At 41.7% G+C, this 22777-nt stretch overlaps 1 protein-coding gene across 1 annotated transcript in view; it reads left to right on the forward strand.

The window, feature by feature from the left end:
- WDR36 (WD repeat domain 36) overlaps nt 1–22777 on the forward strand; it is a 142850-nt gene that overhangs the window by 88147 nt on the left and 31926 nt on the right. The window contains exons 13-17 of the mRNA XM_073624607.1: nt 8264–8378; nt 11196–11361; nt 14113–14221; nt 20427–20506; nt 22266–22373. Coding sequence (XP_073480708.1) covers nt 8264–8378; nt 11196–11361; nt 14113–14221; nt 20427–20506; nt 22266–22373 — 578 coding nt within the window. The remainder of the gene's footprint in view (nt 1–8263; nt 8379–11195; nt 11362–14112; nt 14222–20426; nt 20507–22265; nt 22374–22777) is intronic.

Genomic DNA, 22777 nt, shown 5'->3' on the forward strand with positions numbered 1-22777 from the left:
AATATATCAAAACAATGTAGTTATGTTAGGAAAAGATTTATGTCCATCCTATCATTCAAGCCATATGGTTTTCTAGTATTAAGGGTATGGATCCACCACACTTAACATTTTAAGCACAACACGACGAGGGAGCACAATACGATGAGGGAGCAACATTTCATTTCTCTCTGGTAAATCTCTATATGGGCTACTGGGAAGAATTAATTTTATCGCCTGGTATGGACGCTACATTGATGATCTGAATGTAGTATGGCATGGATCGGGTGACGCCATATGTGAATATGAAATATCTTAATTCTAATTCTCTAAATTTGGAGTTCACCTGTGTGCACCACCCGACCTAAATAGACTGGATTTGACTCTGACGGGGCATTCAGATAGCAACACAGTGACTTTTAGTTCACCAATGGTTTTAGTCACACCATTAAATCTTTGCCCACTGGTGAATTCATCAGGGCCAGGAGGAACTGTTCTACAGAGGAGGACTTTCTGCAAGAATGTACAGTAATTCAAAAGCGACTTAAAGGGGCTATAAATCACAAACAATAGCAAAGTAAAAATATAGCTCTTCACAGAGATCGGGCGGAGATGTTTCAGAATAGTAGTACAAACAAACTCAGTGTAGTGATTTTGATAAAAATAAAGTTAATTTTGTTACTACATTTTCTTTAGAGTACAACAAAATTATTGCAATTCTTAACCACTTCCGGACCGCCCACCGTTGTTATACGTCGGTATTTTGAAGAGGAGTATCGTTGTTATGGCAGCAGCTAGCTGCCATAATCCCAGTATCCTCCTCTTCAGCGGGCAGTCCACTTAAAGATAAAAGTTGTCTCTGCGGCGGATTCACTGCAAGACCACTTTTATTGGCGGCGGGAGAGGGGGCCCCCCTTCTGCCTCGCTCCGGCCGACTCCGCCCCTTACCAGAGCCATCGGCAGCGGCGGAGGCGATCGGATGTTGCCCCTTGTGTGACATGGAGATGAGTGAGGGGAAGATGACCCCCACCCGTCTATCGTGGCAGGGCAGAAGCGTCGTCAGAAGTCACTTGCGCCCATAGCTCTTAAAGGGCCATTTTTTTCCTTGTAATAGGAATAAAAGTGACACTTTTTTTTTTAAAAAGAACAGTGTAAAAATAAAAGGTAACAATAAGAAAAATAAAAAAACATTTTTTAAACACGCCCCGTCACGACGAGCTTGCGTTCAGAAGTGAACGCATACGTGAATAGCGCCCGCATATGAAAAGGGTGTTCAAATCACACATGTGAGGTATTGCCGCGATCGGTAGAGCGAGAGCAATAATTCTAGCCCTAGACCTCCTCTGTAACTCAAAACTGGGCTAAATTGGGCTAACTTTACTGTTGTCTTTTTAATTCGAAAGAGTTGACTTTTTCCAAAAAAAAAAGTGCGCTTGTAAGATCAGTGTGACAGAAAGTATTGCAATGACTGGCATTTTATTCTCTCTCTATTTTATAATGTTTGGAGGTTCTAAGTAATTTTCTAGCAAAAAAACCCTGTTTTTAACTTGTAAACAACAAATCTCAGAAAGAGGCTCGGTCCTTAAGTGGTTAAAGAACATCTTCCCATCCTGTATGCTGACAAGGATCTGCGCAGTGACATTAAGAGGGTTGCACTTTCTCTAGTAGAAGGGCCCCCAGTCTAGGTAGTATGCTGTCACCTAGTTTGTTTTGGTCTTAGAAGGCAAACAAACCACAGACTTGGCTTTCCACTATAGGATCCTACATGTGTGGCCATAATACCTGCAGCTAGTGCTATAGACATAAAAAAAAGTACCTCAAAACATATACCATCAAACAGTATATTAATTGTAATTCTAAATCAGTGGTTTATGTAATTTAGTGTAGTGCCTGCAACCTGCAATAAGTTGGGTGTACTATATACACCCATTGAGAGTTAGAATCTCGGAACATGTCAATGACACTACCAATACTAATGCTAAAAATATTTCAAATGTGTCAAAACATTGAGAAGTACACCATGGCAATCTTTTTTTTAAATCAAAAAGGTGTTTATTGAACAAGTTTACATAGCCTCCATTGTACAAGCATCATACATTAATACACTTTCATGCAAACTGTACAGTCTATTCATCATCTGTTACCAAAGTCTCGTCTGTAAGCCAAAGATGTATATAGTGTCCCAATGCTCATCAGACCTCTGATCAGTAATCTTTAGTAAACCTCATGGACACCCCCCCCCCCCCTCCCTCCAGGACACTGTAGTAATCTGGACATTACCAGTTCCCTGGGACTTAGTCCAGTGGTGTCCAACCATGGTGCCCAAATTCTCTCAAATCTATTAGAGCTACCCCTATGTTGGTAAATACATTTTTCCATAGTCAAGGTGTTACCCATATGTGTTATCAAGGAGGTCACTGAGGGTGGTGAGACCGATTTCCAGCCAATTAGTATAAGTTTGCGTGCCTGGAACATTGCCCTAGTGAGTGCTATTCTAGTCATCTCTTCCGGGACAATGTCCTCTAGGACTCCTAATATACAATGAATTGGATCTAGGGGAATGTTAGTCTGGAACACTTGGTTAAGTGTCCCCAGTACCTCGCTCCAGTACCTATGGAGTTTTGGACATCTCCAGAGTAAGTGAATGAGATCACCTTGATGTCGCTCACATCTACTACACAAGGAGTCTGGCCTTCTACCCATGTTATATAATTTAAGTGGGGTGTAATGCACTCTAAGTACTATATATAGTTGGGAGACCTTTTGGGCCACATTGAGAGAGCATATATTAATAGATTGCAGAACTTCCTCCCATTGATCTCCCGTAAGTGGACCCACATCCTTCTCCCATAGGGAACGGTGCCTTAGTTGGGTGAGCTTTTAAAAGTTGCATCAGTAACATTTGATAGCAGTATGAGATAAAACCTTTAGTTTCTGTGCTGGACTGCAGCAAATGAAAAATGGGGGTAGTTGAATGGGTCCAGGGAGTAGCTTCTCCCTGCGCGTCCACCGCATGTTTAAGCTGGAGATATGAGTAGTACATAGTATTTGGTAAATTATACTTGGCTTGTAGTTCCGAAAACTGCATCAGCCTGCCATTCCGAAATATATGGGATAATAAAAAGAGCTCCATTTGGGACCCTGTTGCAGTTTTGCTAGCTCGACATAGGAGAGATTCCCCCATATTGGGCTGTATTCCTTGAAACCTGTCATCTCTTGCAGCTGTCTTCCCTTGTTCCAAATTTTCTGGATCAGAGTGAGTGCCTGTTTATTGGATTTGTGAAACAACTGGGCCTCAAGACCCATCAGAATAGTCTCCGCCCCAGCCCCAATCAGCATCAACTGCGCCGATGAGCCGGACGGATCCCGGGCCATGGAGCCAACTAGATGCTGCAACTGAGCTGCTATATAGTACAGCCAAGGGTTGGGTACTGCCAGCCCTCCGCTGTCCTTAGGGTTTTGTAATTGTTCCAATTTAATTCTAGGGGTGCCCGCATTCCACAGTAGTCTTCTAAAAAGGGTGTTAACCACCCTAAAAATCTTTAAGTGTATCACAACCGGGGAGTTGTGTAAGAAATAGAGTAGCTGCGGCATTAATATCGTTTTTATTAAATTGGCCTTACCTGCCAGGGAGAGTTTGAGCCTGTTCCATGTGTTAATTTTGTCTCTAAATCTGGACAGTAAGGGATGTATATTTAAATGACAGTATTCCGCAAGTTTAGGTGAGATTTGTATGCCCAAGTATTTGAATGAGGACATCACTGGGACCGAGCAGGAATCCAGCAGATTCAGCACTCCCTCCTCGTCCAACATCATCAGAGCCGACTTAGACCAGTTAATTGTCAGGCCAGAGAAGTGGCCGAAGCCTGAGATAATGGTGATCACCTCAACCAAAGATGATGTGGTGTCTCCCAGAAAAAAAGCATCATGTCGTCGGCGTACAACGTAATCTTTTCGTGGAGGCCCCCATACCTGAACCCCGTGATTCCCCTGACTAGCCCCTACTACAGCCGTCAATGGCTCAATAGCGATGGCAAAGAGCAGGGGGGACAGGGGACATCCCTGCCTTGTAGCGCTGCCCAGAGCAAACGCATGAGACATCCTACCAGACATCCTGATGGTCGCCTGCGGGGAGGCATACAGCAATTTAACCCAGGCTATGAATCGGTCTCCAAACCCTAACTGGGACAGTACCGCCCAGAGATATCTCCAGCCCACGCTGTCAAACGCCTTGTTGGCGTCTAAGGGTAGCAGAGCCCTGTTACCCTTGCTGTCAGACTGTAACTGCATGTTTAGAAATAGGCGCCTGAGGTTGGTGGCCGTGGATTTTTTTGGCATAAAACCTGCCTGATCAGGGTGTATTATGGAAGTAATGATCCGGTTGACCCGTAGCGCCAAGACCAGGATTTTAACATCACTTTGTAGAAGAGATATAGCCCTGGGTCAACCGGATCTTTCCCAGGCTTCAGTAATAAAATTGTTAGCTCTAGTCATTGTGGATGGCAGACTGCCCTCCTTGAGAGAGGCATTAAACACTTCTAACAAGTGTGGCATTATCCACTCGCCATACTGGACAAAGACTTCCATGGGGATGCCATCCTCTCCCGGCGCCTTGCACGTGGGAAAGGAGCATGCCGCATTTTGTAACTCTTCCGATGTCAGGGGAGCCTCCAGCGATTGTCTGGCCTCCTCCGACAGAGAAGGCCGTTCAATCCCCGACAGATAGGCCTCTAGCTCATTATCTGAGTAGTCATCCCTCGCACCGTAGAGATCCTTGTAGAAGGATACACCATGGCAATCTTGACCTTTTCTTTTTTTTTTTTTTTTTTTTTTTTTGGTGCTGAACAGGTTAAAAAACTCCCAAGAGGAGGTGACACTCATGGTATTGTGCTTAAACGTGAAGTTTGGTGGATCCATACCCTCAATACTAGAAAACCATATGGCTTGAATGATAGGATGAACATAAATCTTTTCTTAACATAACTACATTGTTTTGATATATTCATTGGAGTACTGGCAGAACATGTTTTATTTGTTCATGATATGTCCTTCATATGTCTGCTGTTGTCTTTCTTTTTTCTCCATGTGTTTTTACTTGATTTGAATATTTCTGATCAGGACACACCCGCCTCATCGGAAAGGCTTGCCTTGTTATAAATATCAGTTTTTAAATCGTACATGTATGCTTTGATGAAGGCTGATTAGCCGAAATGTATCAGAGTATAGCCTGTACCCATGAAACTAATATAGTACTTTTATTCAAGAGCATCCAAGTTGCCAGCCTTCCTGATTTAAGTATCGTACATGTGGGGCCTGAACGTCCTGGCTAGAGCACCGGATCAATGTTCGTGGACTTTTATATTGGCAGTGGAGCTGGGGTAACAATTTGTTTCTCTTATCTGGAAACACTGGTCTTCCCTTGAAATTTCACCCTGTGTGAGACCTTGTGGATGCAATAAGACACCCGTCTTGTTGCTTTTTTCAGTCTTGCCACTGTATATGAACTTGTTTGTCACTACACAGAGACATAAGCATGCTAGAACAGTAAAAGCATATAATAGAAAATTGACCCCAGTAAGACTACTGGGATCAAGAAAGTGGCTACTAAGGCAACAATAAGTCAACACCTGGGTATGTATATAAAATAACTATTTATTACTCAATTAAAAAGCCTGCTTCAACACCCATAAAATGCATCAATACGCAAAACAGTAGCTAGTGCACACCATATGCACCGCCAGGTGCTCTCAAAGGACACTACCTTGGCGGGCAAGGTGATTTGTGAACTCATACCAAACAGAAAGAAAAAAAACATAAACTAGAACATACAAGAACAACAACAGACATACATAAAATACAACCACAACACAGACACAACACAGTGTCCTTTGAGAGCACCTGGCGGTGCATACGGTGTGCACTAGCTACTGTTTTGTGTATTGATGCATTTTATGCGTGTTGAAGCAGGCTTTTTAATTGAGTAATAAATATTGTTATTTTATATACATACCCAGGTGTTGACTTATTGTTGCCTTAGTAGCCACTTTCTTGATCCCAGTAGTCTTACTGGGGTCAATTTTCTATTATATGCTTTGGTCTTCGGCTATAGCAACATTGCCGTATTTTGGTAAGGGTTGATAGGGTCCTGGTTTTTCCTTTTTCTTCCTTGGTTATATAGAACAGTAAAAGACCTTTTGCCAAACTGTTATCACAGGGTGTGAAGTCCTTGTCAATGTCTTTGTACTGTATTCATATTGCAGCTTGATGAAGTAGGTATAAATATACAGTATTTATGTGATTGGCAGGTGCTGGATTATCCTTTAACAGTGCTCTCCCACTGTAAGAAAAGCTGTATTTAATTTGTTAGATAGTATTAGTTTTCATCCTGTTTCTCAGTCAGTATTAGTGGTGTTCTATAATAAAAGCCATACTGTATATAGGCAGAGAGTGCTCTCAGAATAATGGGACTGATATTCCTATTTGCCTAATTTGTGTTGAAGGCTGTAGAAATTTTGACCTCCATTTGTCTGGCTTCATGTTGCAACACCAGCTCTAAACTTAAAGTGGATGTAAACCCGATTCATGAAATGTGAGCTGGGCACATATATCCACAGTGTTTTCTTATCTCTCTTCAAAGCCCTATGTCCATATCTGCCTCCTGCACCATTCTTCTGTTATCAGCCTAACTCCTGTCAAGTTCTCCATCAACTGAGATAAAAGCAGCTTGAGTTTTGTGTTGGGGAGGATTCTATAAATAGATTAGCTGTGTGCTGAACTATTTAAGGGACAGTTCTGAAAGTCTCTACCTCTGAGGAGAGGGGTGTGTGCCTTTCCTCCAATCAGCTGTCTTGGCTGTATGCCCAGGCTTCACTGCTGAACAGAAAGAGAAAATCTCCTAACATTTGAACTTTCTTAAGAATATATAAAGGTGAAGACAGCAGATATACAAGTTAAAACTTATGTAGGGAGATTTGTTTCATCCTTGTATATCATCTGAGGCTGTCCACTTCACTGGGTATACGTTCGGGTTTACATCCACTTCAAGCCCAGTACACACCATTAGAAACTGAAAGCTTTGGTCGGAGCCCCTGTACTAACAATCCAAATGTTAGTACATCAATCTCCCCTGCTGTTCTATTCTGACAGGTAGACAACAGCCCCCCTGCCAGAACTCTCCAATCAGTGCTATCAGTCATTGGCTGAGAGCGCTGATCAGGAGCTGGTCAGCTGCCTGTTTTCCAACATGCTCGTCTGACAGAAGCCAGCTGAATGGCCAACTTCTGTTGGACCAGCTACCATACACACGTGCCGAATGTCGCCCGAAAGCCTGTGCAGTGGGGGCGTGTTGGGACATGTCTGATAATTGAAAGAGAGCAGGCTGAGTTCCCAGCACAGCTAGAGAACTGACCATGGTGTGTTTTCCTGCTTAGTGTGGTCAGTTTTGAATAGGAAAGCAGGACGACTGACAGGTACACCAGAGATTCCACACAAATGAAGCAAATACAAAGAGAACAGGATACTTTCTCATACAAGTACATGGTACAGCAAGCACATATCAGAAATATGAAGTGTTGGGGTAACAAAAGTTAAGAGTCCTGTCCCATTTCCTGCTTCCTCTGCTCGGCTGCCTGGATGGCGACTTCTCTCCCGATAGGCGGCCCCTCCCTACCAGCAATCTTCTGGGACACGTCACAGGTCTCAGAAGATTGCCTGGCCAATAGCAGTGCACCCCCAGCCGTGAAGCTGTAAGCTGTCATGGTTGGGTGCCCACAGTTGCTATGACGGTGCCACAGAGAGGAGGGGGAGAGGAGCGAGGCTCCGAGCGGCCGCATCGCTGGACCGTGAGACAGGTAAGTGTCTGTTTAGTAAAAGTCAGAAGCTACACTTTTTGTAGCTGCTGACTTTTAATAAACTAAAAAAAGGGTAGAACTCCGCTTTAACTCCGAAAACAAGCCCAAAGATTAAAGCCAGTGAGAATGGATGACAAACATATAGTGGTTAGATAATGGCAGTGAGTCAACCCCTGGCAATTTGTGTTACATTTACATCCCTCAGATGGTTTTAAAAATGTCTTTTGCTAAATAGTAGTGTTAAAATGTGCCCTATCAGGTAGGGGTTAGCACGATTTGTGTGGTTGTTGAGGCAAATGAACAAGTTACATTGCCCTTTGCTGTAGATGCAGAATTTATACTAACATAAAGCAGGTAATCTACAGATTGCATCTGGAGATCTAATCAGTCATGTACCAGGGTGTAAAGTAATTATTAAATCTCTGTTTCTCTTTTAGGCTGTAGAGTTAACAAGTTGTGGCAATTTTGTGGTGATTGGCCTGTCAAATGGCAATGTAGATATGTATAATATTCAGTCTGGAATTCACAGAGGCCACTATGGAAAAGACACAGGCAAGTATTTGATTGTTTTGTGTTTTACCTTAAGTGACAGTGAAAAGTCACAGCTATGAGCAATTTGTTCCAAAATGTAGAAGATGGCAAATTTATAATAAAAAATATAAGCTGCATATGTTATAGTTTAATTCCAGGTTCTTTAAAAATACAATTCCATAGCCCTGCATGAGTTAAAAATATGAAGAAAAAATCAGTAAACGTACATAGAAATGTTACTGTCCTAGCTGTCTTAGGGGTGAACCTACTGGGAACTGCTGGTCCCTGCAGTAACCAGGTACTAACAAGCAGCCTACATTTCTGCTGGATTTTTATAATGGCCAACAAGCTTTATTGCAAGTAGTGCAAACTCGCAAAGCTAGACTGGCACATCGCTCATCACCAGACTTTCATCTACCCCTTTGACGCCATGACTGCAGCTTGTAAGTATGCTGCTTGCAATAAAGCTTGCTGGGTATTAAGAAAAACAGAGAGTGTCTGATGGTATCTAAAAAAAAAAAGGAGCTTTCGGGGTTATACCCTATTTTCGCTATTGTCTGCGATCCAACAGCTGTGGGGTAAATATGCTCATTATCATTCAACCTACTTCCCATGAACCCAGGGTGTCAAATATCTACCCCCTGGAGAGTGCATCATCTAGTCGCCCTGGGCTCACATGTAAATGCTGCAGAGAACGGTGCCATTACATCATTACATGGTAGCAGTCTTGTGATATTTAGGATCCCCTAATGCCAGAGGAAAAGAAGCTGAGATTTCATGTGACCAGACTAAAGACTTCTGAAAAAAAAAAAAAAAAGTTTGAGGTCCAAGCCTTGTAATCTGCTCAAGCCTTTAGCGGTTTGTTGCAAATAAATTCCTGCCTACTACCCTGTTTCCCCGAAAATAAGACCCAGCGTGATTGTCGGTGATGGCTGCAATATAAGCCCTACCCCCCAAATAAGCTGCACCCCGTTTCCCCGAAAATAAGCCCTACCCTGAAAATAAGACCTACAAGGATTTTAACTAGGGCTTATTTGGGGGGTAGGGCTTATATTGCAGCCATCACCGACAATCACGCTAGGTCTTATTTTCGGGGAAACAGAGTATATACTTTCCTACCCAGACAGTGCATTGCCATTTAGTAGCAGCCATTCCCATTCATATAGAAAATGTGTGCAGGATAACTGCTGCAGCTGAAAACAGGAAAAATTCAAGAACAGAGAGAGCGTCTTTTTTTTTTTTTTTTTTTTTTTTTTTTTTGGGGCTCTGGATTTTCTGTATTGAGGCACCTGAACTGGCAAGGAGGGTCTGTACTTGGTGGGTGGAGGAAAGCTGATTGGATAAGAGAAGTTGGGGAGATCTCTATTGTGAGGAAAATGGGTAAGGAGTGAATTGCATTGAGCAGAGGGGGTCATTTGGTGGTACTTTGTAAAGTGGTCTGTGCGTTAGGGCTTGTTAACACTAGTGGTCGGGAGGCAGTAAAACCACTCAGCTGAACCGCATTTTTACAACCTCCCAACCATTCCCCCTTGAGCTGCAGAGCCCAGGGGTGTATACACACTGTGGTCACGATGCTTTGATTCATGGCCCTGGAAGGAATTATAGGTCTTTACATACTATTGGGGACTTGTTAGTAAAAAAAAAAATTCTATAAATAAAAAGGCGCACCCCAGTGATCTTTGATCTCCTCCATGTTGTTAAGATAGATCTCCACCTCTTAAAGGTTGCCTACCCCCTGTTCTAGACCATCCTTGCTTCCAAAGGCGGCTTCAGAATTCTATAGGCCATTGTTCTACCATCCTTGTACCCTGCTCCTAAGCATCCAAAGGAAGTCGCTCTGCATTGCCTGGACATTGTCAGAACCATTAGTGCGTCTAAAAGCTACTGCTTCCATTAAAAAATTTTTCCATTTGTTCTTTCCTCTGGACCTTGCAAAGGAGCACCATGCTTCAAAAATCCACAGACTTGCCTGTAAATTCCATATCTTGGAGTACAGTACAGGGCATAGGCCACTCTTCTTGTTGCTCTTCATTGTTTACCTCAAAATTGAGGACTTACAGAGTGGGGCAGGGTTATAGGGGCGTTGCCCCAGGGGGATGTCTTCTAAAGCTTGCCAGCGTCCAATCATCTGAAGGTGCAAGCCTGTAACCCATGACCCATACACTAAATTGATTTTTGAAGCTTCCAGCTGATCTTCCCTTTTGAACAATTAGCAAAATGTAATGTAAAAATAATTGGTAGGTTTTTACATTCCAAACCCATTTGTTGAGTTTCCCCAGGGAACAAAGGCTGCAAAAATACCATCATCAAAAATACCACTATCAAGCGGTAATGTTTGGAACAGATGGTAAACCTGGACTTGTCTTATGGACACAAGGTGATATTGGCTGTGCTCCGACCCTGCCAGATTTATCACTACATTTGGCCGTCATGGAAGAGGGGGTGGAAATCGAGGATTACTGTTACTGGTAGTCTTGTTTCTAAGTCTTCTCCATGACAGCCAGTATTCCCTCCCAATACCGTGAGTAGGGTCTATTCAAGTACTAAGGTTGTGAGGCTAGGGTGGGACTTTTATTCTTCTATGTGTGTTTCCTGTCCCAGTTGAGTGGGAGGAGCAGTTTCTCATTTGACTATCATGGAAGTAAGATTACCAGTAACAGTAATTCTGGATTTTTATTCAGTTTGCGCAAAACTGCAGAAATAAAGCAAAATAAAAATGCATTTGTCATGTGTTTTGTATGTGAATGTTTGCTTCGGATTTGGCCTATGCATGATACTGCTTCGTTTCTTTGCATGTAGATCAGTTCATTTCATAGATTTTTTGTGTCTTGCCTTTAGCCCATGATGGCTCAGTCAGGGGAGTGGCTGTAGATGGCTTAAACCAGATGACAATCACAGCTGGCAGCGACCAACTGATCAAGTTTTGGAAGTTCAAGTCAAAAGAGTTAATTCAGACTGCAGACCTCAGCATTTCTCCAACGGCCATTTTACTCCATAGAGAGAGGTAAAGGAAACAGTGTATTCTGTTTGATTTTTTTTTTTATAGGAATGCGATGGCAGAAAAAGACCAAATATATAAAGATGGTCATACACTATGCAAATTGATTGCACAGTCTCCTTTAGATTTACCCAAACTATGGAATAGGACAGGGATATGCAATTAGCGTACCTCCAGCTGTTGCAGAACTACAAGTCCCGTGAGGCATAGCAAGATTCTGACAGCCACAAGCATGACACCCAGAGGCAGAGGCATGATGAGACTTGTAGTTTTGCAACAGCTGGAGGTCCGCTAATTGCATATCTCTGGAATAGGAGAACCCATCTGAATAATCTATTCAATTTATATTAAATGAGACAGGCCCTTGCACTTCATAGCTGATGGTAGATCTAGAGGAGTTTACAATAAGATTGTAATGTGTGTCACCGCATCCTTTTGCAATCATGCTCTTCATCTAAAGTCCCACTATTGTTGCTCTCCCCACTTTTACTAGTACAGGGATGGAAACACATGGCCTTACCAGGCCATGGTTTCATCTAAAGTCCCAAGGGATGGAAATAAGTGGCCTTACCAGGCCATAATTTCATGTAAAGTCCCTAAACCCCTTTCCAATTTTAGATTGAATAGGGATGGAAGTGCATGGTTTTGCTCTTATTTTTTTAACTCCATCATATTCCCTGCTTCGTATTGACCTTTGTTTGCCTACCCTGAGTTTAACTGGTTTATCCGTTTTACTAATATTATTCTTGTTTTTGACAATACCTAACCATCTTTTTTGCCCATCGTATATTTTTTCAGGTTTCTTACTGTTGGTGGTCTGCGTGGTCGGGCATGTTACCGGTGGCTTGGGCTTCCTTCTCCCCGGGAGCTGTGACGTGCCTGGCGGCCCCTCCCCCCCCCCCCCCCCCCTCTATCCTTTGAGGGGTGGATGTGCCGCCACTGTGCGTCAGCGTCACGCATCCCACGTCGGACGTGTTCGCCCTTTGGCAGCTGACACGCCCGATCAGGTGGTTTCCACTCTCGTGCATCACACGGACGGGGCTCCAGCGCGGTTTGGCCGGGTGTCATGGTGCCCCGATCAGCGGCGCCTCTTGCCCCTCCCCCTTGTATGTGTGGCGTCACGCTGGTGGGCGGCCTTCCTGGTGGCGCCTATAAAGGCGTAGCTTTGGCTGTGCTGGTTCTCAAGGCCTTCACCACACTGGATGTCATGCATGTCAGGGGATTCCCCTCTCTCTCTCATCTATCTACTTTACTCGGGTACTTTTCATCTCTATCCACTGCTTCATCTTGGTTCACTCTCCATTTGACATCTGCTTTTCTCTCCTTTCCTTTTTAGTTCCCACCTGCACTCACCTTAGGGCTTCTCAGCTTTGGCTGTCCTCATTTTCCACCACGTTCCAATCCTCTTCCCCTTCACCATCACCCCCCCTGTTCACTCTTACACCCCAGTCCACTTCCCTGGTTTTTATTTCACACTCACATTTCATACACAGGTTTGCCTCGTGGGGTCATATCGGCCTTGGATGGTGCCTTGCGGGTTGCCCCCGTTGATCCATCCACTTCAGCTCCCGGGGGGTGGTGTCTCCCCGAGTGGCCGGCGGTGCCTGGCTTTCAGTCATCATCATAAGAACCTCAGTGCGTAAGCTTGTTCCTTGTGTGGGGGCTTCTATTACCCCACCTTTGTTTCATGTCTGCCATTAAACAGACTACCCTTATATACAATTTTTACTCTAGATATCACACGCGCTTGCTCCTGACGAGTGGCACCTAAGCCACAAAACACGTAGAGCTATAAAATTCTTGTTTCTCATTACCTTATCAAGTTCCTACCATTCGTACCTACAGAATTTGGAGGCCATTTGTCACGCAGGCAACACTCTATGCTTTATGATTTTATACTAATGCTATTTTGGTGTACTGTGGAATACCCTTGTGTTCATATTATCATGTATCATTATTGCTATCATGTACAATGTTAATGTCTCTTATTGATTGTAACTGATATTATCATCAATTGCATGTTATACCTTATGAACCAATTAAATTTTCCCATTTCTGCACCAATTTTACTCTTTTGCAATCATGCTCTTCATCTAAAGTCCCACCCTCGTTGCTCTCCCCACTTTTATCCTATGCATTAAGGTGAAAAAACATCTGACACTGACCGCCCCACCAGCCTCTCCATTTTACTCCGTTTGCTCTTCCTCTCTGCCCGGGATTCTCGGCTCTTGATTGGATAGATTGATAGCAGTGCAGCCATTGGCTCCCGCTGCTGTCAATAAAATCCAATGACGAGGTGGAGGGACTGAGTTGGTATTTTGTGTCTATAGATGCAAATGCTGGACTCGGGCGTGCGCCCACAAGGTAACCCCCTGGGAGAGCGCTTCTCCCAGGGGGTTTACCCATGCGAGGAGGAGCCGCGAGAGCCGCCGGGGGACCCCAGAAGACGATGATTGGGGCCACATTGCGCAAAACAAACTGCACAGTGGAGGATTTTCTTTTACGTTCATTTTCAATGACAATGGTTTAACAGGTCAAATAGGGTGAATCTCTCTAACGGAGGCACAGACAGCAATAAAAACTTAATAGGTGTTCTAATCCCTCTCCGCTCTCTCCAAAACCAAAATTGCCTTTAAAAATACTGTAATGACACTTCAAGTATGAAAAATAGTTGATATAGTTTTAAAGGTATTTTGAAAATCAATTATCATAATTGTTTTAACATGTTATATAATTTTGTGTTCTTAATTTTCACAGTGGAATGTTGGCAATTTCTCTGGATGACTTCAGCATTAATGTTTTCGACATTGAAACACGGAAACTTGTGAGACGGTTCCCCGGACACAATGGGAAGATAAATGACATGGTAAGAGTTGATGCCATTCACTCCCTTCAATGTAAAATTAAATCTGTCAAATAATTGATATCTCAATAGTTTACTTCTGTTTTAACTAAAAGTATTTCATAATATACAGATGTAAAACAATGCAATAATTAACCCATATTCAAAAAAATCGTATATTTAGATTTTTTTTAGTTTTTTGGGGGGCAATATCTCTTGTCCTGTGCTTTTTAATTACCTGAAAATTAATTTGTAAAATGTCTTGGCACCACACTTCTGCTGACAGTTCCACTGCAACAGGGGAACCAGGGGCATTTACTGTATACCTTCTAAGCATACCGACTTTTGTAATCTGGAATGCAGTGACCCAATGATTATGGGGTCTACATCATCGCAGTCTCCTTTAGCTCTTATGGTTGAGACCAAGTCCTGAATCATGAGGGGTATCTACTACAGTCACATAAGACTTTGTGGCTGAATTCACACAATTCCTTGCATAAACTAACCTCCGAGGCTCTAAACATTCTCCCCCACCTTCCCCTGCAGAGTCATGAATGACCAGGGCCTTCGAACAGGCCAGGCCACTGGTCATAGTGACCATCTCTGACTCATACCTAGAGTCCCTACAGTCTAAGGTGAGTTTTTGAGACAGCAATCTCCTTCCGTCACCTCAGAATTTATAAGTTTATTATAGCTGTTGATGCAGTACCCACTACCTTGAAATTGATCGTTTAGCCTGCAGTCTCTAACTTTGGGTCTTTCAGAACTTCTGCAGGTGCAAAATAAATTCCTCTACACCTGCTATTCTAGGTATACCTCTATTAAGTTTGAAAGCAACCTGAAGGGCCCAGGGCCCAAACTAAGAGTGTGTTTTAACTGTTCCCTTTTGAAACGGAATTAGATAAACAGTGGTATATATCCACTGTTGATCTGACAGTGGCCCACCTTAACAGAAAACATCAGACAAACCAGGCCCTAGATAGAAAGACCAGCCAGTCTACCTGGGAAAGCCCTAAGCCTTTACTCCCATGATCCCCTAGGATCAGGGAACAAGTTCTTCTCAGGACCTGTTTTTTTCAAGAGGCTTGACCCCATTTCTTGTTGGCAACATCAGCTTGTAGGCCTTATTTCCCTGCATGAAAATATTTTCGTTCCACCTGTTTTTTGGATGGGTTCTAATTGATCAGCTTCTCAGTGTTTCAGGTTTGGTGTTGACATCTGTATGAAATCATTCCCCTTTGATGGTTCTTTTCTGTCTCGGTCTTAAGAAATATGTTAATTTTCCATGCCCTCCCTCTGGTCATGTTGGCAGGTCCCCCTATTGGGTAGGAGGCTCAGCCTTATCTGTTTTCAGCTTTGAGCGTTGGACCTTCAGGTAGCTTTTGGGCTTACAGGCAGTCCCCATTTAGGTTTCATTAGGTCTGTTGGTAGTTGTTTTAGGTGTCCCAAAAGTATCCACATTCGAGTGTCCCTCAACGAATGAGAAAAGAAAATCCTTTCCTTTGGAGTTAATGGAGGGACATGTTTTGCCAGCATTCAATCCTCCTATAAGCTGCAGTATAACTTTACAGTATCCAAATTCTTGTGTCCCTAAATAAATTGACTGCAAGAGATGTTTTTTACAGTGAGTACAAAAATGTTATGCTATACAGTAATATGGAAACGTTTTAGGCACAAGTTATTAATATAAACTTGGTGAGAATGTTGTTCCGAACATCTAAGGAACTAACTACCCATCTAGGCTCGTTAATGTTAAGGTCATAGCTCTGTGGGTGCATGATCTCTTCCAGAATTCCCTGCTTTTTTTTTTTTTTTTGGCTAAAGATATTTTTTCGATGTTTATGTTTGAGGTCATTGTTCTGTTGCAATATTAATTTGAGACTGATCAGACTCCCTGGTGGTATTGCATGATGTAGAAGTATCATAAAAGATAAAAAAAAATAGTGCACCAGTACTGTGACATACCTTCAGTAAAACTTTAATAAATAACACTATCTTGATCACCTAGTTTGATGCATAAAACCGTCTTGAATGAGACCAGCTTGACCATCTGTTAGCTGCAGATCCTGCAGTGCCCAATCCTGCTAAACGTCATGTAGCCGATATCTCCAGGGTCAACCTAGCTGACGCATTTTGAGGGTGGACGCTATTCCTCAGAGCTAATTTTTCTTACATGCCTATCTTTAAAGACCCCTCCCTTTTTTTTAATCTACTATTCATATGGTGCAAACCCACACCTACTGTCAGTAGTAAAAGGTATATACAGACAAGCACTCCACATACAAGAAGGGGACAAAGCCAATTTACAACTTGTATGTGTACGTGTGTGTGTGTGTGTATATGGTTGGTTTCAACTGGAAAGGATTGTTCCAAATGTGAAACTATTCCTGTTATTGCATAAGGAGATTAACATAGCTCAGGGGCAAACCTGGCACTAATTGCTGTTTCTCTTATCTGTCTATAATAAGCATCTAGAAATACAAAATGATCAGGGACAGAGTAAATGCAATACTTTTCAAAATGAAAGAGTTCTGTTTGTAGTGTATATTGGTATTTTTATTGGTATTTTTGGGCAAAAAATGTTGCATTGCCTGCAGGCCAAATTCATCTCTAATAGAAGCACATAACATTGACATGTTCAGTGATGACCCATTTTTAGCCTGATTTCCATCCATACTATGACAAAATATCAATCATGGGATTAGAATTTCTATCGAGGGCAATTTCTCTTTGACCGATACTAAATTTTTTTATAGGATATTGGGAACAGTTAAATATTTGGAACAGCATTTTGGCCCCTTAGAGTTCACTTTAGGTAACAAAAGAGAAATACACTGAGGTTTTTTCAGTCTCCAGATATTTTTTAGAAAGACATAGAAGTAATCTGGAGGTTTTTAAACTATTTGGAATTGAAGCTATAGCAGGGTGTTAAGATCTGGTCTTAGAAACAATTTGGTATGTCAGGCTGAGACACCTTTGATGCATATTCTTCCCTCTGTGGTCCCAGCAGGTCTTCTTGAAGACTTGTGCGCTGTAATGTTGGAGCAAAAATTCTATTTAGCTGACTCTTTGGGTGTCTTTGCAGTATAGACTAATATGTCCTGTAGTGATAGGTGGGTGTGTGTAGTTTTTTTTTTTTTTTTTAAGATATCATAAGTCTTTTATGTGTATGTGATGCTTGCCTAGCTGGTAATGGCTAGTAAACAATGAACTAAAACGGAAAGTGATATCTTCATCACTTCGGGAATCGTTTTACAGTGGAAGGAATGGATGTTCCTCATTTTCCTCTTTCTGCAGCCGTCCCGACTTCGTGTGAAGATCCTGGGTTCCCCATTGGAATGGGAGAGCCTGGAAACGATGGTACCTTTGGGGGGGGAGGGGGGTCTCGCACCCTGTTAACCACTTAAGGACCGAGCCTCTTTCTGAGATTTGTTGTTTACAAGTTTAAAAATTTTTTTTTGCTAGAAAATTACTTAGAACCCCCAAACATTTATACATTTTTTTCTAACACCCTAGAGAATAATATGGCGGTCGTTGCAACACTTTCTGTCACACCGTATTTGCGCAGCGGTCTTACAAGCGCACTTTTTTTTTTGGAAAAAATACACTTTTTTGAATTAAAAAATAAGACAACAGTAAAGTTAGCCCATTTTTTTTTAATATTGTGGAAGATAATGTTACGCTGAGTAAATTGATACCAAACATGTCACGCTTCAAAATTGTGCCCGCTCATGGAATAACGACAAACTTTTACCCTTAAAAATCTCCATAGGCGATGTTTAATAAATTCTACAGGTTGCATGATTTGAGTTACAGAGGAGGTCTAGGGCTAGAATTATTGCTCTCTCGCTCTACCGATCGTGTAGATACCTCACATGTGTGGTTTGAACACCGTTTTCATATGTGGGTGCTACTCACGTAATGCGTTCGCTTCTGCACGCGAGCTCGTCGGGACAGGGCGCGTTTAAAAAAAAAAAAAAAATTCTTATTTATTTTAACTTTTATTTTTTATTTTTACACCATTCTTTTAAAAAAAAAATTGTGTCACTTTTATTCCTATCACTATTAATGTAAACATCCCTTGTAATAGTAAAAAAAGCATGACAGGACCTCTTAAATATTTGGGGTCAAAAAAGACCTCAGATCTCATATTTACACTAAAATGCAATAAAAAATTTTTTGTCATTTAAAAAAAAAAAATGTCCTTTTAAGACCTATGGGCGGAAGTGACGTTTTGACGTCGCTTCTGCCCTGCATTGATATGGAGACGGGTGGGGGCCAACTTCCCCTCACTCGTCTCCATGTCACACAAGAGAGAAGATCCGATCACCTCCACCATTGCCAACGGCTCCAGTAAGCGGCGGAGGGAGTGGGGGTGGTTCTCTCCCGCCGCCAATAAAAGTGATCTTGTGACAAATCCGCTGCTTGAGACCACTTATATCTTGAAGCGGACCGCTCGCTGAAGAAGAGGATACCGGGGTTATGGCAGCTAGCCATAACGGTGGTGGGCGGTTCGGAAGTGGTTAAAGTGATCAGGCAGCTATGGAGCCACTCAGATCACTTTTACTGTTTACAGTCTGAAAGAGTTTTAAAGGAGAACTGGCTCCATTAATTAAGATTTAAACCCTCAGCATTTTGTACCTTTGGGTCCCCTGCCAATGCTCCTGGCTCCTCCTTCTTTGGTGAGTGCCCCCATAGAAAAATGCTTTCTATGAGGGCACTCGTGCAGGCTCGCTCCCTAGCCACCCTGTCTACGTCTATTGACCTAGATAGCGTGGCTCTGCCCCTACCCTCACTCCCTTGTCACCAGAATGTGAATGACAGCAGCGGGACCCAGTGGTTGTATCAATCTGCCTCGTGGGGAGGAAGAGAGTGGAGAGAGCCACTGCTCTCATGCACAGTGATGAATTGAGATCAGGCTCAGGTAAGTATAAGGGGGGTGAGGGGGGATCCGATGATACAGGTTTTTTACCTTCACGCATAGAATACATGAAGATAAAAACTTTTTAGGATTTATAATCACTTTAGATAAATGAGTTTAATCTAATTTTAAGATAACAAAGTAATACATACACTTGTGTTTTTCTTGACAAACGCGTCTTTCTTTTCCCAATGTTGTCTATTTTAAAAATAACTTTTTTTGTTATGTATTTTCTTCTTTTTTGAACAGTGTTCCTTTAAACAAAAACAGTATTACTGTAGCAAAAAAGTATACATATTAAAAAAAATCAAAATAAATTGGAAGGAAAAGACAGTTATTTTAGGGTTTTTAGGGCAAACTGTGTGTTAATAAAGGGTTAAATAGAGATCAATTGTAGTAATTTTTTTGACTTGTCAGGTTGCTTAAACAGACATCATATGCAGACCAAAACTCATCCCTTTGATTCATGGGTAAATCTTTTTCTCTGATGATTGTGGCTAAACTAAAGCTACGGTACTCCCAACTTTTTTTCCACAGCCAACATCCTCAAAACTGGCCATAGATGGATATTCAGCTGGTTCAGCAGGGACCGGCTGAGATTCAATTCATGTATAGGCAGGCTTATTTGACCCAAGTCAATCCATTGATCGACTTTGGTACAACCAGCCTGTTTTTTACCTTCGATTACTGCCGGCAGCTTTAGCTGCTAGCAGTAGTCATTGTGTTCAGCCCCGATCCCTGTGCCCCCCTGCTGGAGGAACACAATAGCGCTGTGGGAGGCATTCCCGAGCAATTTTCTTTCAGGAAACAAATTTATGTCATCTTTGGTCTGCTTAACTGGTTAAGTACAGGCTGTTGTAATCCAGCCATATTCCCTGTACTGTATGGGTGCATATTATACAGCTCTTTTAAAACCTTTTCATGCCAGTTCTTCACACTAAGGCCCCATACACACTATTAGATTTTCTGCAGATTTACCAGAACCATGTAGTGCAAGGGCCTGCCTGATTGCATGTAAATTGAAACTGTTAAGGTTTGACCTCATATTATATGGATTTGGTAAATCTGAAGACAAAAATCTGCAGAAAATCGAATAGTGTGTCTTCCTGCCTGGTCTGTTGTCTGCTGTTTGGATTGCTAGTGAGCATCCCCACACTTTTGGCACCCATCTTTAGCTCTCTTCTTCCTTTAAGCCACCTGACTAAGTATCTTTTTACCAACAAATGCTAAATAACAAAGCTTAAAGATGCCTATTGGGAAGTAAAATAAATTATTTTTTGTACTTTGTAATGTGTTTTTCATTTGTAGACTTATAGCCCAGATGGCCGATGGCTAATGACTGCATCTATGGACTGTACAATCAAAGTCTGGGACTTTCCATCTGGATGGTAAGACATTTTGGGGTGTCACAAAGTAACGGATACTAGTACATTTTTGGGCAGCAGGATGTTCAAAACAGAGCAGACTCTGGTTCTGTAATGGCTTGCATAATACATGCATACCTACAGGCTATTTCTATCTGTACTTACATCTTTGATAAAACATAGACTAGGTGTGTAGTTTCCTTTACTCCTTTCATTTGCACTTCTTTGCCTGTATTAGCTGCAGCCACTTCCATAAATGTAACTTTGCATTAAGAAATACTTTTCACTTTTGAATGGCATAGTTTTACTCTGGAAAATAAGTTGTTCTCAGTCTTGGTTTTAGGTTTTATTATTTCTCACATCAATTATAATGTACGTAAAGAGTGGGTGTCTGCACATTGGAATTTGAGTTTATTAATATCTTTTTCTAGAAAAATTAACATTAGAAACTTGAAGAGGAGTCATTCCAGTTAACTGGAGCCCCCTTCTGGAACCCAGCTTGCTTATTATTTGTCTTCTTTTTTTTTCTTAAACTAAAGCTGTCACATATTTTTGGTTTAGCCCAAGTCTGGACATAGAATGGAAGAGTTATAAAACTATTTGCATGGCTAGGCTTGGGAATCTAGGGAAGCTTGTATTTGAAACCTCCTTAATAAACTGCATGGGGCTTCACAATCCAGGTTTAGATTTTTTTTATATCAATAATATCATCATGATAGCATAATTATTGTTGTAATATTTGTAAAATATTTATAAATAAGCTGGAGGATAAACATTAATAATTTGATTAGAGTAAAAGTTAGGTTTAAGTGTAGTTTTTTTTTGACTAGGCCTAAAATATTTTTCAATGTAGCAACAATGCAGAAAGCACTTCACATCTATTCCTGTGTGCACCATCATTCAATCCCAGGGCAAGGATGTACATTGGGCCTTAAATTTAGCAAAAGTAGAGATCAAGCTCTGTCCTTTTCTGGCACTAAGCCCCATGCCCTGTCATTCTGCTGTCACATATTAGAACATCTGTGACCCATTAACATTTTGGAAATTAACAATACTTGTTCATGTCAAAAGTTAAGCCCCCATGTATACCTTGGGCCTAAGGATCCAAGGAAGGCTCCATAGAGTCAAAGGGGTTGATTTGAAGACCAAAATAGGAACTCCAGTGCTATTGCTACCTTATAAATATTTTAAGCCAGGTTCACAGTAAGGTTGCATTTTAGTGCTATTGCCTTGAGGCCTTCCTCAACGTGTGAATAAATAAATCTGCACTATTTTTGCCAGTGCGGTGCATCACAATGCACAGAGGTGCATTTTTACTTGCCCTTTATGTGCATTAGCATGGCATTCAACATGAATTGAAGTGTATTATAACACACACGCCCATGCATTACAGTGCAAAATGCAGCCCCTTAGTTAAAGACTTAGGTTGAAGTTAAGGGTAATGGCCAATATTAATTCTTTTGGCTGTGATAAACATGAAATGAAATCTTATGGTGCGCAGAATTCCAGTAGCCAACGCAGCCACCTCAATTTTAATAATAAAATGAATGTACTGTTACTGGTGCATTATTTATGTAAATCTTAAATCAAAAAATGTATTATTTTGCAATAACCTTCCAAAACTAAACAGTGGCAAGCTGTTAAAAACAAGATGCCATTTCAAACTGTGAGCACAGATTTTACAGATTTCACCACTGGACGTTGGTACCCCTGTAACGAAAATTAGAAGCCTTTTGGGTAAAGATAATTTCTTACATATAATTTTCTTGTATTTTCTTTCCAGCCTCATTGACTGTTTCCTGCTGGATTCAGCTGTTGTCAGCCTAACAATGTCCCCCACTGGAGATTTTCTGGCCACTGCTCATGTGGATGACCTTGGTATTTACTTGTGGTATGTCCTATATCTGCTCATGAAATACAGATCCCCTCTGTTTAAAATACTCCCTGCTATTTGTAATCTATTTGTAATGTATAAATATGGACACTTCGTCAGGTGCAGATGGCCTAGAATAATGTTTACTTTTGATTTAGCGGTGACCACTTTTAGTGCCAAGAGCACATTTTGCTATGAATTTGTTTTCCAAACTTTTCAGGTGTAATTTTCTCAGGTGTACACAAAAGCCGTAGTCTATATGGGGCTATTTTAGTGCTGGGCTCGTATGTGGTGCCTTTAAAACCAGTCTCTGCATCAAAAGTTGACCTAAATTCAAAATCTTTTTGTTTAAAACCCATCTCTGGGCAAGCAAAAAATTTCCCTTTACAGTGGGGCTGTGCTTGCACTGTAAGGTTTAACTG

The sequence above is a fragment of the Aquarana catesbeiana genome, linkage group LG01 (assembly GCF_042186555.1).
Source record: "Aquarana catesbeiana isolate 2022-GZ linkage group LG01, ASM4218655v1, whole genome shotgun sequence".
Classification (NCBI taxonomy): domain Eukaryota; kingdom Metazoa; phylum Chordata; class Amphibia; order Anura; family Ranidae; genus Aquarana; species Aquarana catesbeiana.